Source organism: Argopecten irradians, chromosome 5, assembly GCF_041381155.1.
Source record: "Argopecten irradians isolate NY chromosome 5, Ai_NY, whole genome shotgun sequence".
Lineage (NCBI taxonomy): Eukaryota > Metazoa > Mollusca > Bivalvia > Pectinida > Pectinidae > Argopecten > Argopecten irradians.
The window spans coordinates 3,100,038-3,124,674 of NC_091138.1; the positions used below are offsets into that span (position 1 = coordinate 3,100,038).

At 33.8% G+C, this 24,637-nt stretch overlaps 1 protein-coding gene across 3 annotated transcripts in view; it reads left to right on the plus strand.

Annotated features, from left to right (window-relative positions):
* LOC138322657 (phosphatidate cytidylyltransferase, photoreceptor-specific-like) overlaps positions 1-24,637 on the plus strand; it is a 42,971-nt gene that overhangs the window by 10,955 nt on the left and 7,379 nt on the right. For 2 of the 3 annotated variants that reach the window (XM_069266659.1, XM_069266661.1), the window contains 6 exons: positions 1,176-1,258; positions 4,215-4,371; positions 7,700-7,852; positions 8,276-8,410; positions 8,577-8,680; positions 19,447-24,366. In XM_069266659.1, the coding sequence (XP_069122760.1) occupies positions 1,176-1,258; positions 4,215-4,371; positions 7,700-7,852; positions 8,276-8,410; positions 8,577-8,680; positions 19,447-19,585 (771 nt within the window). In that variant the 3' untranslated portion in view covers positions 19,586-24,366. Of the gene's footprint in view, positions 1-1,175; positions 1,259-4,214; positions 4,372-7,699; positions 7,853-8,275; positions 8,411-8,576; positions 8,681-19,446; positions 24,367-24,637 lie in introns of those variants that run through there. The other variant, XM_069266660.1, reaches the window with a different exon arrangement.

Here is a 24,637-nt window from a genome sequence, read left to right on the forward strand (position 1 = left end):
GTACACTCATTCAGTACATCGATACATGGCAGCGGTAGGGGTTTATATACACGTGTCGTTTTCAGTCAGCATGGCTGTAATGATAATTCAAATTAGACTTTCTATCAAAGCTTATAGACCCAAAAGTTATAAAGTAAACTAATCAGATGATCTTTCTGTGTACCTTAAGATATTTTTTTAAATGATTGTTAAAAGCATATCTTAGGTAAAGGCAATATAACTTACAAGGCTGCCTTCATGTGTGCATGGTTTTACCAAAATAAGCGCATGTGCAACATAAGAAACAAGAGTATAGGATAACTCATTTTTAATGAAGACTTTTGTTTTCTTTGTAATTTTAAAATATTTTATTTCATTTAGGAAATTTAATTAAGAAAAATGTGAAACAAAACATGTATTTTCTGTGATCAGTTGAATGTTCTTGAAATAATTGATATCAAATTCTTTATAAAATGGTTTATATATTTTGATTTTGGAAATTCATTTGATTTCATTCTATTTTTCTGTCTCTGCTGCATTGTATTTGTAGTACTTTGATTATTTGTTCCACCTCTTATTGGATGTATAATTATTGATGATTATTTGTTCCACCTCTTATTGGATGTATAATTATTGCATGATTATTTGTTCCACCTCTTATTGGATGTATAATTATTGCATGATTATTTGTTCCACCTCTTATTGGATGTATAATTATTGCATGATTATTTGTTCCACCTCTTATTGGACGTATAATTATTGCATGATTATTTGTTCCACCTCTTATTGGATGTATAATTATTGCATGATTATTTGTTCCACCTCTTATTGGATGTATAATTATTGCATGATTATTTGTTCCACCTCTTATTGGATGTATAATTATTGCATGATTATTTGTTCCACCTCTTATTGGATGTATAATTATTGCATGATTATTTGTTCCACCTCTCATTGGATGTATAATTATTGCATGATTATTTGTTCCACCTCTTATTGGATGTATAATTATTGCATGATTATTTGTTCCACCTCTTATTGGATGTATAATTATTGCATGATTATTTGTTCCACCTCTTATTGGATGTATAATTATTGCAATAATTTTCATAGTTAATTCAAGTATATGTTACACATACATGAATAAATTGTCCTTATACAACCTATAATCCCATTTGATCCTCTCTGTTTTCCAGTTTGGATGGACACACGTAACCCTCCTGATAGTTGTGACACAGTCGCACCTCATCATGCAGAACATCTTCGAGGGACTTGTCTGGTATGTCTAACTAGTTATTGTAACATTCAGCATTTAGGAACAACTGATGTTTGAGACCATTAATGTTGTACATAGTGTATCCATGATAATAATGGTTCTTTATTTGGTTTATCTTCCTGTTAACAGCCAAATGGATACTTAATGTTCACAAAGGTCCTTGTAGTAGCTGGTTGCTACCTCATAGAATCACAAAAAGGCCCAGGTTTATTGGAGCAAACTTCAGTCAAAAATTTTGTCTTAAGTTACATACTTAGAAATCTTTAGATGGCTGAAATTTTTAGCTCACCTGGCCTGAAGGGCCGGTGAGCTTATGTCATGGCGCTGCGTCCGTCGTCCGGTGTCCGCCCGTCAACATTTCCTTTAAATCGCTACTCGTCATAGAGTTCTGCATGGATTGTGACCAAATTTGGCCAGAAACATCCTTGGGGGAAGGGGAACAGAACTTGTCTAAATTTTGGCTCTGACCTCCCGGGGGCAGGAGGGGAGGGGCCCAATAGGGGAAATAGAGGTAAATCCTATAAATTGCTACTTGTCCTAGAGTTCTGCATGGATTGTAACCAAATTTGGCCAGAAACATTCTTGGGGAAAGGAGAACAGAACTTGTATAAATTTTGGCTCTGATCCCCCGGGGGCAGGAGGGGCAGGGCCCAATAGGGAAAATAGAGGTAAATCCTATAAATCGCTACTTGTCCTATAGTTCTTCATTGATTGTAACCAAATTTGGCCATAAAAATCCTTGGGGGAAGGGGAACAGAAATTGTATAAATTTTGGCTCTGATCCCCGGGGGCAGGAGGGGCGGGGCCCAGTAGGGGAAATAGAGGTAAATCCTATAAATTGCTACTTGTCCTAGTGTTCTGCATGGATTGTTAGCTCACCTGGCCCGAAGGGCCAGTGAGCTTATGTCATGGCGCGGCGTCCGTCGTCCGTCGTCCGTCGTCCGTCCGTCCGTCCGTCTGTCCGTCAACATTTCCTTTAAATCGCTACTAGTCATAGAGTTCTGCATGGATTGTAACCAAATTTGGCCACAAACATCCTTGGGGGAGGGGGAACAGAACTTGTATAAATTTTGGCTCTGACACCCCGGGGGCAGGAGGGGCGGGGCCCAATAGGGGAAATATAGGTAAATCCTTTAAATCGCTACTTGTCATAGAGTTCTGAATGGAATGTAACAAAATTTGGCCACAAACATCCTTGGGGGAAGGGGAACAGAACTTGTATAAATTTTGGCTCTGACCCCCCGGGGAAGGAGGGGCGGAGCCCAATAGGGGAAATAGAGGTAAATCCTTTAAATCGCTACTAGTCATAGAGTTCTACATGGATTGTAACTAAATTTTGCCACAAACATCCTTGGGGGAAGGGGAACAGAACTTGTATAAATTTTGGCTCTGACCCCCCGGGGGCAGGAGGGGCGGGGCCCAATAGGGGAAATAGAGGTAAATCCTTTAAATCGCTACTTGTCATAGAGTTCTACATGGATTGTAACCAAATTTGGCCACAAACATCCGTTGGGGAAGGGGAACAGAACTTGTATAAATTTTGGCTCTGACCCCCCGGGGGCTGGAGGGGCGGGGCCCAATAGGGGAAATATAGGTAAATCCTTTAAATCGCTACTTGTCATAGAGTTCTGAATGGAATGTAACAAAATTTGGCCACAAACATCCTTGGGGGAAGGGAACAGAACTTGTATAAATTTTGGCTCTGCCCCCGGGGCTGGAGGGGTGGGCCCAATAGGGGAAATAGAGGTAAATCCTTTATCGCTATGTCATAGAGTTCTACATCGATTGTAACCAAATTTGGCCACAAACATCCGGTTGGAAGGAAGGGGAACAGAACTTGTATAAATTTTGGCTCTGACCCCCCGGGGGCAGGAGGGGCGGGGCCCAATAGGGGAAATAGAGGTAAATCCTATAAATCGCTACTTGTCCTAGAGTTCTGCATGGATTGTAACCAAATTTGGCCAGAAACATCCTTGGGGGAAGGGGAACAGAACTTGTATAAATTTTGGCTCTGACCCCCCGGGGGCAGGAGGCGCAGGGCCCAATAGGGGAAATAGAGGTACATCCTATAAATCGCTACTTGTCCTAGAGTTCTGCATGGATTGTAACCAAATTAGGCCAGAAACATCCTTGGAGGAAGGGGAACAGAACTTGTATAAATTTTGGCTCTGACCCCCCGGGGGCAAGAGGGGCGGGTCCCAATAGGGGAAATAGAGGTAAATCCTATGAATCGCTACTTGTCCTAGAGTTCTGCATGGATTGTAACCAAATTTGGCCAGAAACATTCTTGGGGGAAGGGGAACAGAACTTGCATAAATTTTGGCTCTGACCCCCCGGGGGCAGAATGGGCGGGGGAAATGGAGGTAAATTCTATAAATCGCTACTTGTCCTAGAGTTCTGCATGGATTGAAACCAAATATTACCACAAACATCCTTGGGGGAAGGGGAATATAATTTGTATAAATTTTGGCTCTGACACCCTTGGGCGGGAGGGGCAGGGCCTAATATGGGAAATAGTAGTAAATACTATAAATCGCTACTAGTCATATAGTTCTGCTTGGATTTAACCAAATTTGGCCCAGAAACATCCTTGGGGTTAACAGAATTCGTATAATTTTTGGCTCTGACCCCCTGGAGCAGAAAGAGTGGGACCCAATAGGGGAATTGGAGGTAAATATTCAAATTCCTTCAGAAAAGAAAGAATGAACCTGTATTCAGAACATTACTAGGCATTACAAACCAGGTGACCGAGACAGGCCCTCTGGGCCTTTTGTCACTAAAACTGGTATGTTTGTTTCAAGATATTGGGCCTTTATGGAAAATATATTTAAGGTCATAGGATAGCTACATAAATACAGTTTACATAAATAATGACATACAAGTACTGAATAGAGCATATATTTAAGCTAATATTTAGTATTTGCAGCATACACATGATAGTTATTTTTTTACTTGACAGGCTCCTTGTTCCCGTTTCCATGATCATCTGTAATGACATCATGGCGTACATGTTTGGATTTTTCTTTGGTAAAACTCCACTCATCAAACTCTCCCCTAAAAAGACATGGGAAGGCTTTATAGGAGGTGCTATTTCCACTGTGTTTTTTGGTATTGGGGTAAGTAACCATGGAAATATTACTGTTACCATAGCAATGTTATTGATACCATGGAGATGTTACTGTCACCATGGAGATGTCACTGTTACCATGGAGATGTTACTGTTACCATGGAGATGTTATTGATACCATGGAGATGTTACTGGTACCAATTATATTAATAATATTTATATTGGAAATTATACTATACAGTACTATGGAACTGTCACCATTAATATTTCACTGTTACCATGGAAATGTTAATATTACCACGGATATCAGAATTGATACTATACAGTACTATGGAACTGTCATCATTAATATTTCACTGTTACCATGAAAATGTTACTATTACCACGGATATCAGAATTGATACTATACAGTGCTATGGAACTGTTACCATTAAGATATCACTGTTACCATGGAAATGTTACTGTTACCATGGATATCAGAATTGATACTATACAGTACTATGGAACTGTTACCATTAAGATGTCACTGTTACCATGGAAATGTTACTGTTACCACGAATATCAGAATTGATGCTATACTGTATTATGGAACTGTTTTGATTAAGATGTCACTGTTACCATAGAAATGTTACTGTTACCACGGATATCAGAATTGATACTATACAGTACTATGGAACTGTTACAATTAAGATGTCACTGTTACCATGGAAATGTTACTGTTACCATGGATATCGGAATTGATTCTATACTGTACTATGGAACTGTTACTATTAAGATGTCACTGTTACCATGGAAATGTTACTGTGACCACGGATATCAGAATTTATACTATACTGTACTATGGAACTGTTATGATTAAGATGTCACTGTTACCATGGAAATGTTACTGTTACCATGGATATCAGAATTGATACTATACTGTACTATGGAACTGTTACGATTAAGATGTCACTGTTACCATGGATATCGGAATTGATTCTATACTGTACTATGGAACTGTTACTATTAAGATGTCACTGTTACCATGGAAATGTTACTGTTACCATGGATATCAGAATTGATACTATACAGTGCTATGGAACTGTTACCATTAAGATGTCACTGTTACCATGGAAATGTTACTGTTACCACAGATATCAGAATTGATACTATACTGTACTATGGAACTGTTACGATTAATATGTCACTGTTACCATGGAAATGTTACTGTTACCATGGAAATGTTACTGTTACCACGGATATCGGAATTGATACTATACTGTACTATGGAACTGTTACGATTAAGATGTCACTGTTACCATGGAAATGTTACTGTTACCATGGATATCAGAATTGATACTATACAGTACTATGGAACTGTTACCATTAAGATGTCAATGTTACCATGGAAATGTTACTGTTACCACGAATATCAGAATTGATGCTATACTGTATTATGGAACTGTTTTGATTAAGATGTCACTGTTACCATAGAAATGTTACTGTTACCACGGATATCAGAATTGATACTATACTGTACTATGGAACTGTTACGATTAAGATGTCACTGTTACCATGGAAATGTTACTGTTACCATGGATATCGGAATTGATTCTATACTGTACTATGGAACTGTTACTATTAAGATGTCACTGTTACCATGGAAATGTTACTGTGACCACGGATATCAGAATTGATACTATACTGTACTATGGAACTGTTATGATTAAGATGTCACTGTTACCATGGAAATGTTACTGTTACCATGGATATCAGAATTGATACTATACTGTACTATGGAACTGTTACGATTAAGATGTCACTGTTACCATGGATATCGGAATTGATTCTATACTGTACTATGGAACTGTTACTATTAAGATGTCACTGTTACCATGGAAATGTTACTGTTACCATGGATATCAGAATTGATACTATACAGTGCTATGGAACTGTTACCATTAAGATGTCACTGTTACCATGGAAATGTTACTGTTACCACAGATATCAGAATTGATACTATACTGTACTATGGAACTGTTACGATTAATATGTCACTGTTACCATGGAAATGTTACTGTTACCATGGAAATGTTACTGTTACCATGGATATCGGAATTGATACTATACTGTACTATGGAACTGTTACGATTAAGATGTCACTGTTACCATGGAAATGTTACTGTTACCACGGATATCAGAATTGATACTATACTGTACTATGGAACTGTTACGATTAAGATGTCACTGTTACCATGGAAATGTTACTGTTACCATGGATATCAGAATTGATACTATACAGTACTATGGAACTGTTACCATTAAGATGTCACTGTTACCATGGAAATGTTACTGTTACCATGGATATCAGAATTGATACTATACTGTACTATGGAACTGTTACGATTAAGATGTCACTGTTACCATGGAAATGTTACTGTTACCACGGATATAAGAATTGATACTATACTGTACTATGGAACTGTTACGATTAAGATGTCACTGTTACCATGGAAATGTTACTGTTACCATGGATATCAGAATTGATACTATACTGTACTATGGAACTGTTACGATTAAGATGTCACTGTTACCATGGAAATGTTACTGTTACCACGGATATCAGAATTAATACTATACTGTACTATGGAACTGTTACGATTAAGATGTCACTGTTACCATGGAAATGTTACTGTTACCATGGATATCAGAATTGATACTATACTGTACTATGGAACTGTTACTATTAAGATGTCACTGTTACCATGGAAATGTTACTGTTACCATGGATATCAGAATTGATACTATACAGTACTATGGAACTGTTATGATTCAGATGTCACTATTACCACGGATATCAGAATTTTATACTATTAAGTACATGTACTATGGAACTGTTACCATATATGCTTTACTGTTACCAATTGCAAGGAAATGTAAGTTACCAAGAAAATGACACTGTTACCATGGATATGTCACTGTTACCATGAAGAGGTTCCTGTTACCATGGAGATGTTTCTGTTACAATTGACATGTTATGGATATGATGGCGATGATACTCTTACCATGGAATACTTTTACTATAGCAGGGATCAATCTAGCTCTGATTTATTACCGTTTATGTACCATTACTACAAGCATATAGTTGTTATGTTAATTCCTCCATTGAATGTACAAATTTGAAATATTGGTGATAATTCACATATAATAAGCATTTGAAGAAACGACAAATGCTGTTTTGTTCAAAATATTTGAAGGTATCTTTGTCAAGAAGCAGCAGATCAAAAAAATTAATCAAAAAGAATAATTGTTACATTTATAGAAAAATGTTTTGTACTGATATTCTTACCCTGAATCGATGTTAATTACAGAGCTGTTATTATTTGTTTTATTTCCAGTTGTCCTATTTCCTGGTGCAGTACGACTCGATGGTCTGTCCTATTTCCTATGACGAGGTGAAGGACACTATGTCTATGGAATGTGAGCGCCACCCAGTGTTTGTCCTGTCAGAGTTTAGTATTCCTGCTACAATACAGACCTTCCTGTCCATTGTAAGTCACAATTGGCCGCTTATTTAGGATGTTTACAGTTGATGCCTCCAGTCCAGAAAAGGATTTTAAATTTAGACATTACTTTCACCTCTGTCATGCAGAAACAAAAGTCAAAGTTTTTCACTTACCGTATTTGACCCAATAAACGCCCAGGGCGTTTAAAAAATTGAAAAAGTGCTACTAAGACAAAATTACTGCAAATCTATACAGTTTTGTCTAGCTTTGGTCTTTATTTATGCCTGGGCATTTAAAATCAAGGCCTCAAAAATGGGGAGGGGCGCTTATAGGGACATGGGCGCTTATTGGGTCGAATATGGTATATGATGTACTGAATCTTAAAATATGTAATATATGTATAAGTTTGCTATTGTTTATATAGAGATTTATGTACGATAATAATGATTACTATTGTTCTGCCCACAGTTTGGATTTCCTCAGACCACAGTAAAGATCTACCCCTTCCTTCTTCATTCCATCTCCATGTCTGTGTTTGCATCTGTCATTGGACCGTTTGGTGGATTCTTTGCCAGTGGATTTAAGAGAGCTTTTAAAATCAAAGTAAGCCGGGCATTTGTGTGTTTTGGAGCTCGAGAATTTTGGGGGATATTATTGTCATTATTGTAAATAGATTTTTATAAAGAAAATTTGTTTGAATTTCTCTTTCACTTACTGTAAAAGTGGAATTATCAAGGAAATAATACTTCAAATGTTTTTTGTTTTTAAGGATTTTGGAGACACCATTCCTGGACATGGAGGTATCATGGATAGATTTGACTGTCAGTTCCTCATGGCTACATTTGTACACGTCTATTACACAAGCTTTATCAGGTAATTAGTCAGTCAATCTTATTACAAGTTCCTCATGGCTACATTTGTACACGTCTATTACACAAGCTTTATCAGTTAATTAGTCAGTCAATCTTATTACAAGTTCCTCATGGCTACATTTGTACACGTCTATTACACAAGCTTTATCAGGTAATTAGTCAGTCAATCTTATTACAAGTTCCTCATGGCTACATTTGTACACGTCTATTACACAAGCTTTATCAGGTAATTAGTCAGTCAATCTTATTACAAGTTCCTCATGGCTACATTTGTACACGTCTATTACACAAGCTTTATCAGGTAATTAGTCAGCCAATCTTATTACAAGTTCCTCATGGCTACATTTGTACACGTCTATTACACAAGCTTTATCAGGTAATTAGTCAGCCAATCTTATTACAAGTTCCTCATGGCTACATTTGTACACGTCTATTACACAAGCTTTATCAGGTAATTAGTAAGTCAATCTTATTACAAGTTCCTCATGGCTACATTTGTACACGTGTATTACACAAGCTTTATCAGGTAATTAGTCAGCCAATCTTATTACAAGTTCCTCATGGCTACATTTGTACACGTCTATTACACAAGCTTTATCAGGTAATTAGTAAGTCAATCTTATTACAAGTTCCTCATGGCTACATTTGTACACGTGTATTACACAAGCTTTATCAGGTAATTAGTCAGCCAATCTTATTACAAGTTTCTCATGGCTACATTTGTACACGTCTATTACACAAGCTTTATCAGGTAATTAGTCAGTCAATCTTATTACAAGTTCCTCATGGCTACATTTGTACACGTCTATTACACAAGCTTTATCAGGTAATTAGTCAGCCAATCTTATTACAAGTTCCTCATGGCTACATTTGTACACTTCTATTACACAAGCTTTATCAGGTAATTAGTCAGCCAATCTTATTACAAGTTCCTCATGGCTACATTTGTACACGTCTATTACACAAGCTTTATCAGGTAATTAGTCAGTCAATCTTATTACAAGTTCCTCATGGCTACATTTGTACACATCTATTACACAAGCTTTATCAGGTAATTAGTCAGCCAATCTTATTACAAGTTCCTCATGGCTACATTTGTACACGTCTATTACACAAGCTTTATCAGGTAATTAGTCAGTCAATCTTATTACAAGTTCCTCATGGCTACATTTGTACACATCTATTACACAAGCTTTATCAGGTAATTAGTCAGTCAATCTTATTACAAGTTCCTCATGGCTACATTTGTACACGTCTATTACACAAGCTTTATCAGGTAATAAGTCAGCCAATCTTATTACAAGTTCCTCATGGCTACATTTGTACACATCTATTACACAAGCTTTATCAGGTAATTAGTCAGTCAATCTTATTACAAGTTCCTCATGGCTACATTTGTACACATCTATTACACAAGCTTTATCAGGTAATTAGTCAGTCAATCTTATTACAAGTTCCTCATGGCTACATTTGTACACGTCTATTACACAAGCTTTATCAGGTAATTAGTCAGTCAATCTTATTACAAGTTCCTCATGGCTACATTTGTACACGTCTATTACACAAGCTTTATCAGGTAATTAGTCAGTCAATCTTATTACAAGTTCCTCATGGCTACATTTGTACACGTCTATTACACAAGCTTTATCAGGTAATTAGTCAGTCAATCTTATTACAAGTTCCTCATGGCTACATTTGTACACGTCTATTACACAAGCTTTATCAGGTAATTAGTCAGTCAATCTTATTACAAGTTCCTCATGGCTACATTTGTACACGTCTATTACACAAGCTTTATCAGGCAATTAGTCAGTCAATCTTATTACAAATTCCTCATGGCTACATTTGTACACGTCTATTATCAGTCAATCTTATTACAAGTTCCTCATGGCTACATTTGTACACGTCTATTATCAGTCAATCTTATTACAAGTTCCTCATGGCTACATTTGTACACATCTATTACACAAGCTTTAACAGGTAATGAGTCAGTCAATCTTATTACAAGTTCCTCATGGCTACATTTGTACACGTCTATTACACAAGCTTTATCAGGTAATTAGTCAGTCAATCTTATTACAAGTTCCTCATGGCTACATTTGTACACATCTATTACACAAGCTTTATCAGGTAATAAGTCAGTCAATCTTATTACAAGTTTCTCATGGCTACATTTGTACACGTCTATTACACAAGCTTTATCAGGTAATTAGTCAGTCAATCTTATTACAAGTTCCTCATGGCTACATTTGTACACGTCTATTACACAAGCTTTATCAGGTAATTAGTCAGTCAATCTTATTACAAGTTCCTCATGGCTACATTTGTACACGTCTATTACACAAGCTTTATCAGGTAATTAGTCAGCCAATCTTATTACAAGTTCCTCATGGCTACATTTGTACACGTCTATTACACAAGCTTTATCAGGTAATTAGTCAGTCAATCTTATTACAAGTTCCTCATGGCTACATTTGTACACGTCTATTACACAAGCTTTATCAGGTAATTAGTCAGTCAATCTTATTACAAGTTCCTCATGGCTACATTTGTACACGTCTATTACACAAGCTTTATCAGGTAATTAGTCAGTCAATCTTATTACAAGTTCCTCATGGCTACATTTGTACACGTCTATTACACAAGCTTTATCAGGTAATTAGTCAGTCAATCTTATTACAAGTTTCCTCATGGCTACATTTGTACACGTCTATTACACAAGCTTTATCAGGTAATTAGTCAGTCAATCTTATTACAAGTTCCTCATGGCTACATTTGTACAGGTCTATTACACAAGCTTTATCAGGTAATTAGTCAGTCAATCTTATTACAAGTTCCTCATGGCTACATTTGTACACGTCTATTACACAAGCTTTATCAGTTAATTAGTCAGTCAATCTTATTACAAGTTCCTCATGGCTACATTTGTACACGTCTATTACACAAGCTTTATCAGGTAATTAGTCAGTCAATCTTATTACAAGTTCCTCATGGCTACATTTGTACACGTCTATTATCACAAGCTTTATCAGGTAATTAGTCAGTCAATCTTATTACAAGTTCCTCATGGCTACATTTGTACAGTCTATTACACAAGCTTTATCAGGTAATTAGTCAGTCAATCTTATTACAAGTTCCTCATGGCTACATTTGTACACGTCTATTACACAAGCTTTTATCAGGTAATTAGTCAGTCAATCTTATTACAAGTTCCTCATGGCTACATTTGTACACGTCTATTACACAAGCTTTATCAGGTAATTAGTCAGTCAATCTTATTACAAGTTCCTCATGGCTACATTTGTACACGTCTATTACACAAGCTTTATCAGGTAATTAGTCAGTCAATCTTATTACAAGTTCCTCATGGCTACATTTGTACACGTCTATTACACAAGCTTTATCAGGTAATTAGTCAGTCAATCTTATTACAAGTTCCTCATGGCTACATTTGTACACTTATTACACAAGCTTTATCAGGTAATTAGTCAGTCAATCTTATTACAAGTTCCTCATGGCTACATTTGTACACGTCTATTACACAAGCTTTATCAGGTAATTAGTCAGTCAATCTTATTACAAGTTCCTCATGGCTACATTTGTACACGTCTATTACACAAGCTTTATCAGGTAATTAGTCAGTCAATCTTATTACAAGTTCCTCATGGCTACATTTGTACAGGTCTATTACACAATCTTATTACAAGTAATTAGTCAGTCAATCTTATTACAAGTTCCTCATGGCTACATTTGTACACGTCTATTACACAAGCTTTATCAGGTAATTAGTCAGTCAATCTTATTACAAGTTCCTCATGGCTACATTTGTACACGTCTATTACACAAGCTTTATCAGGTAATAAGTCAGCCAATCTTATTACAAGTTCCTCATGGCTACATTTGTACACGTCTATTACACAAGCTTTATCAGGTAATTAGTCAGTCAATCTTATTACAAGTTCCTCATGGCTACATTTGTACACGTCTATTACACAAGCTTTATCAGGTAATTAGTCAGTCAATCTTATTACAAGTTCCTCATGGCTACATTTGTACACGTCTATTACACAAGCTTTATCAGGTAATTAGTCAGCCAATCTTATTACAAGTTCCTCATGGCTACATTTGTACACGTCTATTACACAAGCTTTATCAGGTAATTAGTCAGTCAATCTTATTACAAGTTCCTCATGGCTACATTTGTACACGTCTATTACACAAGCTTTATCAGGTAATGAGTCAGCCAATCTTATTACAAGTTCCTCATGGCTACATTTGTACACGTCTATTACACAAGCTTTATCAGGTAATTAGTCAGTCAATCTTATTACAAGTTCCTCATGGCTACATTTGTACACGTCTATTACACAAGCTTTATCAGGTAATAGTCAGTCAATCTTATTACAAGTTCCTCATGGCTACATTTGTACACGTCTATTACACAAGCTTTATCAGGTAATTAGTCAGTCAATCTTATTACAAGTTCCTCATGGCTACATTTGTACACGTCTATTACACACAAGCTTTATCAGGTAATTAGTCAGCCAATCTTATTACAAGTTCCTCATGGCTACATTTGTACACGTCTATTACACAAGCTTTATCAGGTAATTAGTCAGTCAATCTTATTACAAGTTCCTCATGGCTACATTTGTACACGTCTATTACACAAGCTTTATCAGGTAATTAGTCAGTCAATCTTATTACAAGTTCCTCATGGCTACATTTGTACACGTCTATTACACAAGCTTTATCAGGTAATGAGTCAGCCAATCTTATTACAAGTTCCTCATGGCTACATTTGTACACGTCTATTACACAAGCTTTATCAGGTAATTAGTCAGTCAATCTTATTACAAGTTCCTCATGGCTACATTTGTACACGTCTATTACACAAGCTTTATCAGGTAATTAGTCAGTCAATCTTATTACAAGTTCCTCATGGCTACATTTGTACACGTCTATTACACAAGCTTTATCAGGTAATTAGTCAGCCAATCTTATTACAAGTTCCTCATGGCTACATTTGTACACGTCTATTACACAAGCTTTATCAGGTAATTAGTCAGCCAATCTTATTACAAGTTCCTCATGGCTACATTTGTACACGTCTATTACACAAGCTTTATCAGGTAATTAGTCAGTCAATCTTATTACAAGTTCCTCATGGCTACATTTGTACACGTCTATTACACAAGCTTTATCAGGTAATTAGTCAGCCAATCTTATTACAAGTTCCTCATGGCTACATTTGTACAGGTCTATTACACAAGCTTTATCAGGTAATTAGTCAGCCAATCTTATTACAAGTTCCTCATGGCTACATTTGTACACGTCTATTACACAAGCTTTATCAGGTAATTAGTCAGTCAATCTTATTACAAGTTCCTCATGGCTACATTTGTACACGTCTATTACACAAGCTTTATCAGGTAATTAGTCAGTCAATCTTATTACAAGTTCCTCATGGCTACATTTGTACAGGTCTATTACACAAGCTTTATCAGTTAATTAGTCAGTCAATCTTATTACAAATTCCTCATGGCTACATTTGTACAGGTCTATTACACAAGCTTTATCAGTTAATTAGTCAGCCAATCTTATTACAAGTTCCTCATGGCTACATTTGTACAGGTCTATTACACAAGCTTTATCAGGTAATTAGTCAGCCAATCTTATTACAAGTTCCTCATGGCTACATTTGTACACGTCTATTACACAAGCTTTATCAGGTAATTAGTCAGTCAATCTTATTACAAGTTCCTCATGGCTACATTTGTACACGTCTATTACACAAGCTTTATCAGGTAATTAGTCAGTCAATCTTATTACAAGTTCCTCATGGCTACATTTGTACACGTGTATTACACAAGCTTTATCAGGTAATAAGTCAGTCAATCTTATTACAAGTTCCTCATGGCTACATTTGTTCACGTCTATTACACAAGCTTTATCAGGTAATGAGTCAGCCAATCTTATTACAAGTTCCTCATGGCTACATTTGTACACGTCTATTACACAAGCTTTATCAGGTAATTAGTCAGCCAATCTTATTACAAGTTCCTCATGGCTACATTTGTACACGTCTATTACACAAGCTTTATCAGGTAATAAGTCAGCCAATCTTATTACAAGTTCCTCATGGCTACATTTGTACACGTCTATTACACAAGCTTTATCAGGTAATTAGTCAGCCAATCTTATTACAAGTTCCTCATGGCTACATTTGTACACGTCTATTACACAAGCTTTATCAGGTAATAAGTCAGTCAATCTTATTACAAGTTCCTCATGGCTACATTTGTACACGTCTATTACACAAGCTTTATCAGGTAATTAGTCAGCCAATCTTATTACAAGTTCCTCATGGCTACATTTGTACACGTCTATTACACAAGCTTTATCAGGTAATTAGTCAGCCAATCTTATTACAAGTTCCTCATGGCTACATTTGTACACGTCTATTACACAAGCTTTATCAGGTAATTAGTCAGCCAATCTTATTACAAGTTCCTCATGGCTACATTTGTACACGTCTATTACACAAGCTTTATCAGGTAATTAGTCAGTCAATCTTATTACAAGTTCCTCATGGCTACATTTGTACACGTCTATTACACAAGCTTTATCAGGTAATAGTCAGCCAATCTTATTACAAGTTCCTCATGGCTACATTTGTACACGTCTATTACACAAGCTTTATCAGGTAATTAGTCAGCCAATCTTATTACAAGTTCCTCATGGCTACATTTGTTTACTTACGTCTATACAGCAGATATGTCTTTACTTTCAAAGTTTTTTAGTAAACAATGTTTTTATTTACTAAAATTTCCTAACATTTCCTACATGTTTAACAGTTATACAGTTATTCACATAAGTTTTATAATGTAGATCTGATTACAATAATTGTGGTTATAAACCTACACAGATCACCTGTTGTTGTCCGAGGTGTGGTAGAGGATTCCTGCCATCATCTCTATCAGTAGTAAGTCCTCTAATAATGTACATTCTGTAATTAGGAATAATTGTGTGATGATAAACTAAAGATAATGTTGAATCAATGTGTGATGATGAACATTTATAATTAGGAATCAATGTGTGATGATGAACCATTTATAATTAGGAATCAATGTGTGATGATGAACAATTTATAATTAGGAATTATGTGTGATGATGAACCTTTATAATTAGTGAATCAATGTGATGATGAACCATTTATAATTAGGAATCAATGTGTGATGATGAACCATTTATAATTAGGAATCAATGTGTGATGATGAACAATTTATAATTAGGAATCAATGTGTGTGATGATGAACAATTTATAATTAGGAATCAATGTGTGATGATGAACCATTTATAATTAGGAATCAATGTGTGATGATGAACCATTTATAATTAGGAATCAATGTGTGATGATGAACCATTTATAATTAGGAATCAATGTGTGATGATGAACAATTTATAATTAGGAATCAATGTGTGATGATGAACCATTTATAATTAGGAATCAATGTGTGATGATGAACCAATTTATAATTAGGAATCAATGTGTGATGATGAACCATTTATAATTAGGAATCAATGTGTGATGATGAACAATTTATAAATAGGAATCAATGTGTGATGATGAACAATTTATAATTAGGAATCAATGTGTGATGATGAACCATTTATAATTAGGAATCAATGTGTGATGATGAACCAATTTATAATTAGGAATCAATGTGTGATGATGAACAATTTATAATTAGGAATCAATGTGTGATGATGAACAATTTATAAATTAGGAATCAATGTGTGATGATGAACAATTTATAATTAGGAATCAATGTGTGATGATGAACAATTTATAATTAGGGATCAATGTGTGATGATGAACCATTTATAATTAGGAATCAATGTGTGATGATGAACAATTTATAATTAGGAATCAATGTGTGATGATGAACAATTTATAATTAGGAATCAATGTGTGATGATGAACCATTTATAATTAGGAATCAATGTGTGATGATGAACAATTTATAAATAGGAATCAATGTGTGATGATGAACAATTTATAATTAGGAATCAATGTGTGATGATGAACAATTTATAATTAGGAATCAATGTGTGATGATGAACCATTTATAATTAGGAATCAATGTGTGATGATGAACAATTTATAATTAGGAATCAATGTGTGATGATGAACCATTTATAAATAGGAATCAATGTGTGATGATGAACAATTTATAAATTAGGAAATGTGTGATGATGAACAATTTATAATTAGGAATCAATGTGTGATGATGAACCATTTATAATTAGGAATCAATGTGTGATGATGAACCATTTATAATTAGGAATCAATGTGTGATGATGAACCATTTATAATTAGGAATCAATGTGTGATGATGAACCAATTTATAATTAGGAATCAATGTGTGATGATGAACCATTTATAATTAGGAATCAATGTGTGATGATGAACCATTTATAAATTAGGAATCAATGTGTGATGATGAACCATTTATAATTAGGAATCAATGTGTGATGATGAAACATTTATAAATAGGAATCAATGTGTGATGATGAACAATTTATAATTAGGAATCAATGTGTGATGATGAACCATTTATAATTAGGAATCAATGTGTGATGATGAACCATTTATAATTAGGAATCAATGTGTGATGATGAACCATTTATAATTAGGAATCAATGTGTGATGATGAACCATTTATAATTAGGAATCAATGTGTGATGATGAACCATTTATAATTAGGAATCAATGTGTGATGATGAACCATTTATAATTAGGAATCAATGTGTGATGATGAACAATTTATAATTAGGAATCAATGTGTGATGATGAACCATTTATAAATAGGAATCAATGTGTGATGATGAACAATTTATAATTAGGAATCAATGTGTGATGATGAACCATTTATAATTAGGAATCAATGTGTGATGATGAACCATTTATAATTAGGAATCAATGTGTGATGATGAACAATTTATAAATAGGAATCAATGTGTGATGATGAACCATTTATAATTAGGAATCAATGTGTGATGATGAACCATTTATAATTAGGAATCAATGTGTGATGATGAACAATTTATAATTAGGAATCAATGTGTGATGATGAACCATTTATAATTAGGAATCAATGTGTGATGATGAACCATTTATAATTAGGAATCAATGTGTGATGATGAACAATTTATAATTAGGAATCAATGTGTGATGATGAACCATTTATAATTAGGAATCAATGTGTGATGATGAACCATTTATAATTAGGAATCAATGTGTGATGATGAACCATTTATAATTAGGAATCAATGTGTGATGATGTGAATCATGTGTGATGATGAACCATTTATAATTAGGAATCAATGTGTGATGATGAACCATTTATAATTAGGAATCAATGTGTGATGATGAACCATTTATAAATAGGAATCAATGTGTGTGATGATGAACCATTTATAATTAGGAATCAATGTGTGATGATGATTTATAATAGGAATCAATTGTGATGATGAAATTTATAATAGAATCAATGTGTGATGATGAACCATTTATAATTAGGAATCAATGTGTGATGATGAACCATTTATAATTAGGAATCAATGTGTGATGATGAACCATTTATAATTAGGAATCAATGTGTGATGATGAACAATTTATAATTAGGAATCAATGTGTGATGATGAACCATTTATAATTAGGAATCAATGTGTGATGATGAACAATTTATAATAGGAATCAATGTGTGATGATGAACCATTTATAATTAGGAATCAATGTGTGATGATGAACATTTATAATTAGGAATCAATGTGTGATGATGAACCATTTATAATTAGGAATCAATGTGTGATGATGAACATTTATAATAGGAATCAATGTGTGATGATGAACATTATAATTAGGAATCAATGTGTGATGATGAACAATTTTAAATTAGGAATCAATGTGTGATGATGAACAATTTATAATTAGGAATCAATGTGTGATGTTAGGAATCAATGTGTGATGATGAACAATTTATAATTAGGAATCAATGTGTGATGATGAACATTTATAATTAGGAATCAATGTGTGATGATGAACAATTTATAATTAGGAATCAATGTGTGATGATGACAATGTGATGAGAACCATTTATAATTAGGAATCAATGTGTGATGATGAACCATTTATAATTAGGAATCAATGTGTGATGATGAGAACAATTTATAATTAGGAATCAATGTGTGATGATGAACCATTTATAATTAGGAATCAATGTGTGATGATGAACCAATTTATAATTAGGAATCAATGTGTGATGATGAACATTTATAATTAGGAATCAATGTGTGATGATGAACCATTTATAATTAGGAATCAATGTGTGATGATGAACCATTTATAAATAGATCAATGTGTGATGATGAACATTATAAGGATCAATGTGTGATGATGAACAATTTATAAATAGGAATCAATGTGTGATGATGAACCATTTATAAATAGGAATCAATGTGTGATGATGAACCATTTATAATTAGGAGTCAATGTGTGATGATGAACAATTTATAAATAGGAGTCAATGTGTGATGATGAACAATTTATAAATAGGAGTCAATGTGTGATGATGAACAATTTATAAATAGGAATCAATGTGTGATGATGAACAATTTATAAATAGGAATCAATGTGTGATGATGAACCATTTATAATTAGGAGTCAATGTGTGATGATGAACCATTTATTATTGTTTACAGAGCACCTAACCCTCAGAAGATCATACAGAATGTCCTGCTACTCAGCTCAGAGGAACAAGTACAAGTTTTCAATATGTTGCGTGACAAGCTCCTTGCTCGCGGGCTTCTATCACTGTCTAATGTAACCATGCCATCTTAGCAGGGACACTTACATTGGTTAGGAATTTTATTTCAATTTGTCTTTTAATTTATTACACATTTAAACGAATACTTGGATAGAAATGCAATTTTTGGTATGAAGCATTTTATAGATTGATAGAAGTTTTTCTTTTAAGAATTAATTTCTGTTGCCTGGGTGATGAGAGAAGTGAGTACAGGGTATCACTGTCCGTATAACTAGTGGGGTACTCTCACTGCCATCATGTTTTGTTTCTATATTTTATATGGTGCACGATGCACTGAAACCTCATTGATCTGATCGTACACTATTCTGGTGTAGGGATATGTTAGGGTTACTAAGGAACTATTTTCTTTTCAATCACCGATCAATAGTCCGAAGCTTGTGGTTTCTATGTAATCCTTGCTTTTTTCTGAGGTTTTATTGTATGGTGCTGGACAGTATGACATGTGAGAGTGTATGTGAGGTATACATGATATAATTACGTTATCGCCATTATATTATATATTGGTATATTTTTTCATTTTTTAGTCCTTTGTTATGCCTTTAAAGTATATTACACATTTGTACAACTCCCTTACTGGGCTGGCAATTTTTTTTTTAATTTATAAAAAATATTTTAGTTATAACGCTTTACTTGGTATTTGAGATTCATATCATGCAGCTGTAACTTCCACAATGTTAAAGATATAAATTGAAAGGTTTTACATTTTAGTTTTCAAAATTGTTTTATCTCTTGAGTGAAATGATTGGCCAAGATCATTCTTTTAATCTTACACATCACCAGACTTCTGAGATTAAACAATAGGACTTGGATATGGAAGAACAGGTTTCCAGATTTGATATATACAGTTAAAACTTGTAACTTGAAAGAGACTTAGCGTAGAGCACAAAGATCTTGTTAAATTTGAAGTAGTTTGTCCGTCCTTTCCAATCTTCTTTACCTTATAATCAAGCAAACTTCACTTCATATACAACTTGAAGTATTACCATGGTCCCACTAACTTGAAGTTAACAACGTTTGACAACATAATTATATAATTAATTTTTATTTGTTTTAATACTATATCAGACTTTCTGATTGGCAGATCTTTTTTCTTCATATACTATGAAGAAAAAATCCAAGAATGGTGCAAAAACCCGACAATATCATGACGTCACAATAGAGACGTCGACGTTGGGTATTGATTTATAAAAAATAATCCATTGAAATATTCAATGGAATCGTACATTTAAACGTATTTATGTTAACAAGTAGTCTGAAAAATTAATAATAAGCATTGATGTAACTATTTTTTAAATTCATCGGGTTATGAAATAAATTTTGTTTGCAAACTTTTGTGAGAATCTGCTACGCTAATTCACACAGTTTGCAAACAAAATTTAATTCATAACCTGATGAAGTTAAAAGATAGTGACATCAATGCTTAAGTAGAGTTAACAACATTATGTTAAGTTAGCAAGGTTTGACTGTACATAATTACATATAGATAAATTTCTTTTTCTATATCGGTGCAACTTGCATTGCATGCTATATAGCTATTTTGATAGCATATTTTTTCATTTCAACAAATTTTATTGCAGATAATATGCAAACGGATTTGGCAACAGGCAAAGCCTATATTAGCCATCTCCAAACAAATCGGGTATAGTACAATTATCCTATCACTGTAGAAAAATCTAAAAAAATCTTTTAGTTTCAGATATATATTCTGATATACATTGCAATAAATATATTCGATAGTTTACATTTTTGTTAGTGTATATCCGTCAGTACCTGGGGTGGTATATATACATGTACTATCTGTAGTCTCCACTATAACATTGTGTAGATGATTTAATTAAGGACTCAGTCCTAGGCCTAAAATCATTTACCAGCTACCATTAAATGGACAAAGCATTACGTGGATTTCAAAAGGCTGAGATTTACTGAGTGATATATATATCAAAACTTAAAAGTTTTACCAAGGAAGTGTTCTGACAGAATAGATTATTATTGTATGTATTATTACCTCTGGGTATGATGTATAAATGTACATTATACATGATAATATACAACCTAGGAACAGTTTATACATCTGATAGCTTCAAAGCCTCCTATTTATCTGACATAGTCCTGCAGAGTTTGTATCTGTGAAACAGCTTTATTACACATGTATTCAAAATGTACATTATATACTCTATTAATAATTCCATTTGGAGGATGCCAAAATTTGAACAAACGAAAACAGGGCATGGTTAGTGATGTTGTTGATCAATATTCTAGAATAGAAATAAAAGATGATTGTAACATATTGGAATGAAAAATGTAGTATTAATTTCTTTTGTCTGTTTTGTGTATGAATGATTTTTGTATTGATAAGAAATAAATGAGAATCTGCATTATGGAATTAATTAAAAAATATTTACTGGGTATTAGATTTAGCCTGAAGGTCCATTGTTTCCATAAACAATGGTAGTTATAGGATAATTACAATGCATAAAACTATGTTGTTATTTTCGTCCAGCTTCTGAGTTTATTTTGTGTTATTTTTGTATCCAAATTGTATTAATGTTGAATTCTGTATTTTATTGATCATGGAACTTCATCATTGAATAAACATTTAGAATTGATAATGATTAACATTTGTATTGTGAGACTTTCTTTGTGTAACAGGGATGTCAGTAGATGATGACGTTTTATCAGATCTGCGTGAATGGATGGGATAACCATGTACCATTGTTTATATCTATAGCTGTAAGGTGTAATGTCCTTTAAACGAAATCAAGATTTAAATTTAAGACACCTTTATTGCACGGAAGTTTTTCACAGTTCAAATCATATGAAACACACTGGTTAAAAAATACCCAGTCAATTTGTCAAATAAAAAAAGATAAAAGAAAAAGAAAGTTGACCGAAACATGTTAATCTTTAAATGATGTTACGTAATGAACATCTGTAGGTAATTTCTGATCACAGGTAATATTGATAAACATCATGACTATTTATCCTTGATGTGAGTCAATAGGCTTACCGTCTGTACTAGCCAAGGTGTTATAAACAACTTAGGTAGCATAGTCATCTTAATAATGTTACAACCATATATCGTAGGAAGCTAACAGGGCATCCATCAACGATTACCACAAAAATCCATATGTAATTATCAGCAAAGTATGATCTAGTCTGCAATTTTCTAGGTGAAAAAAGATTTTATTTGTTTGTTATGTTTGATTCAGAGATGTGAATTTTATGGCTGTTGAAATAATTATAAATGTGATATGTAAGGTTTATTTATTAGTGAGCTATCATCGTGATAAAGTGTAAGCGTAGAAACATTTCACTTATTTATTTATCATTTCGACTCCAGCTAGGACAAATCCATTTTGGGTTGTTTCCTGTGTTAGAATTTGCCATGTGAATATTGTGTTTATGTATTTACATCTAATGTATAATCACCTTTCATATCCTCACTGGTAACTCAGTGACAAATACACCTTGATTGTCAATGTTTTCTGTTATTACTCTTGTAAAATGCAATATTCTTGGTAGTTATCTGCTCTTGAGATGAAAGTTGTCTACTCTTGAGATGAGAGTTGTCTGCTCTTGGGAAATGATAGAAAACTCTACTGTAATCTAGCTCCTGTAAATGTCTGCTGTAATACGGCTAACAATAAGTATCAATTTTTCAATTTTTATTTCGATAAATAAGATGTCCTTTTAGGACTAGATTTTATGAAATTTGATCACACCAAATTTTGGATTCTTTTTCAGCCAGATTTATTTTGCCATGGTATATTTATTATGTTGTCACATTTATTTGTATATTTACAACTTTTATGTATGGTGCACTTCAAAATCCAGTATTTGTATGATTCTATGTAAATATCTCCCTGTACTGTATACCTATAACTTAAAATTATGAGCAGAAAAGTGATTCATTCGATTGAGCGAACTTGTTAAAATAATTTTTTTTTTCTTTGCCAAGATTTTTATGTAAGGATATTTGCTACACAGCCAGTGAAACAAGTTTCTTGTGTGTGACATTTCTATACCTAGTACAGTGTACTGTACACTGTCAGGTTCAGATTGATATCCTTACATAAACTGTACTTTCCTGTCTGGAAACATCCTGCCAAGACTAAATATGAAATATTGTATTCAGTGTTTGTTTTGTAGTTTTGTTAATTTATCAGCAATAAATTATGAATAATCAATGCACATACAGCTATATATAATGTTTAGTGGGTTCACAAAACTTCACATTCAAGGTTTTCATATCTAACAACTGCCGCAAACAGAGAAATGATAATGAACATCATTGTAACAAGTCCAAGAATCAAAACTTAGCTGGGCAAAGCATTAAAATATGACAGTGTTCAGAGAATATCCTCATTGAACATTTTAATTTTCTATCCAAACATCACTTTAAAAAGGTGCCCTGCTATTCGTCTTTTCTCCTTTTCTCATCAAAATAAATGGGAGATGAAACCCCGTAACTATCAGATACTTCAATAAATCTCCAGTCATTCATAGGTCATATTAGTGTCTTTTTAAAATGTCAATACATATTAGAATGGATGGAGAAGGTAACCTGATGCATCTTGTTTCAATAGAAAACAGAAATGAATACATTGTCATTATCTCGCCTGCGATTGAAATAGCAGTGGTATATGACTACTTACTTCACACTTGTTGATGTTTGGTCTTTATGTTATGTGGTTTTTGTGGTGTATTGATGGATTATGTGATATTTAAAGTGATGTTGTTTCTGCTTCATTAATAATTGTAGGATATTGACCGAATAAAGTAATTGTTAAAACACTTTGATTATGGTTTTACTTTATAGTCATAAAGCTTTTCTCAAAGAGTTAAGAAATGGGCTGGTCTGTCTTGCTGTCTATATGGCATATCATATGTCCATTAACTTTTCTCTTTACATGTAAGAAGTTCCACATGCCAAGTGACAGATAACTGGTAAGATGATTGCAACATGCTATGAAGTAGGGATACCAAGTTCGTTCAAATGAATGACATTGCCTTACATTCAGAACACATGGATCAATTTGGCTAAAATTTGTCAAATTGAGGTCTTG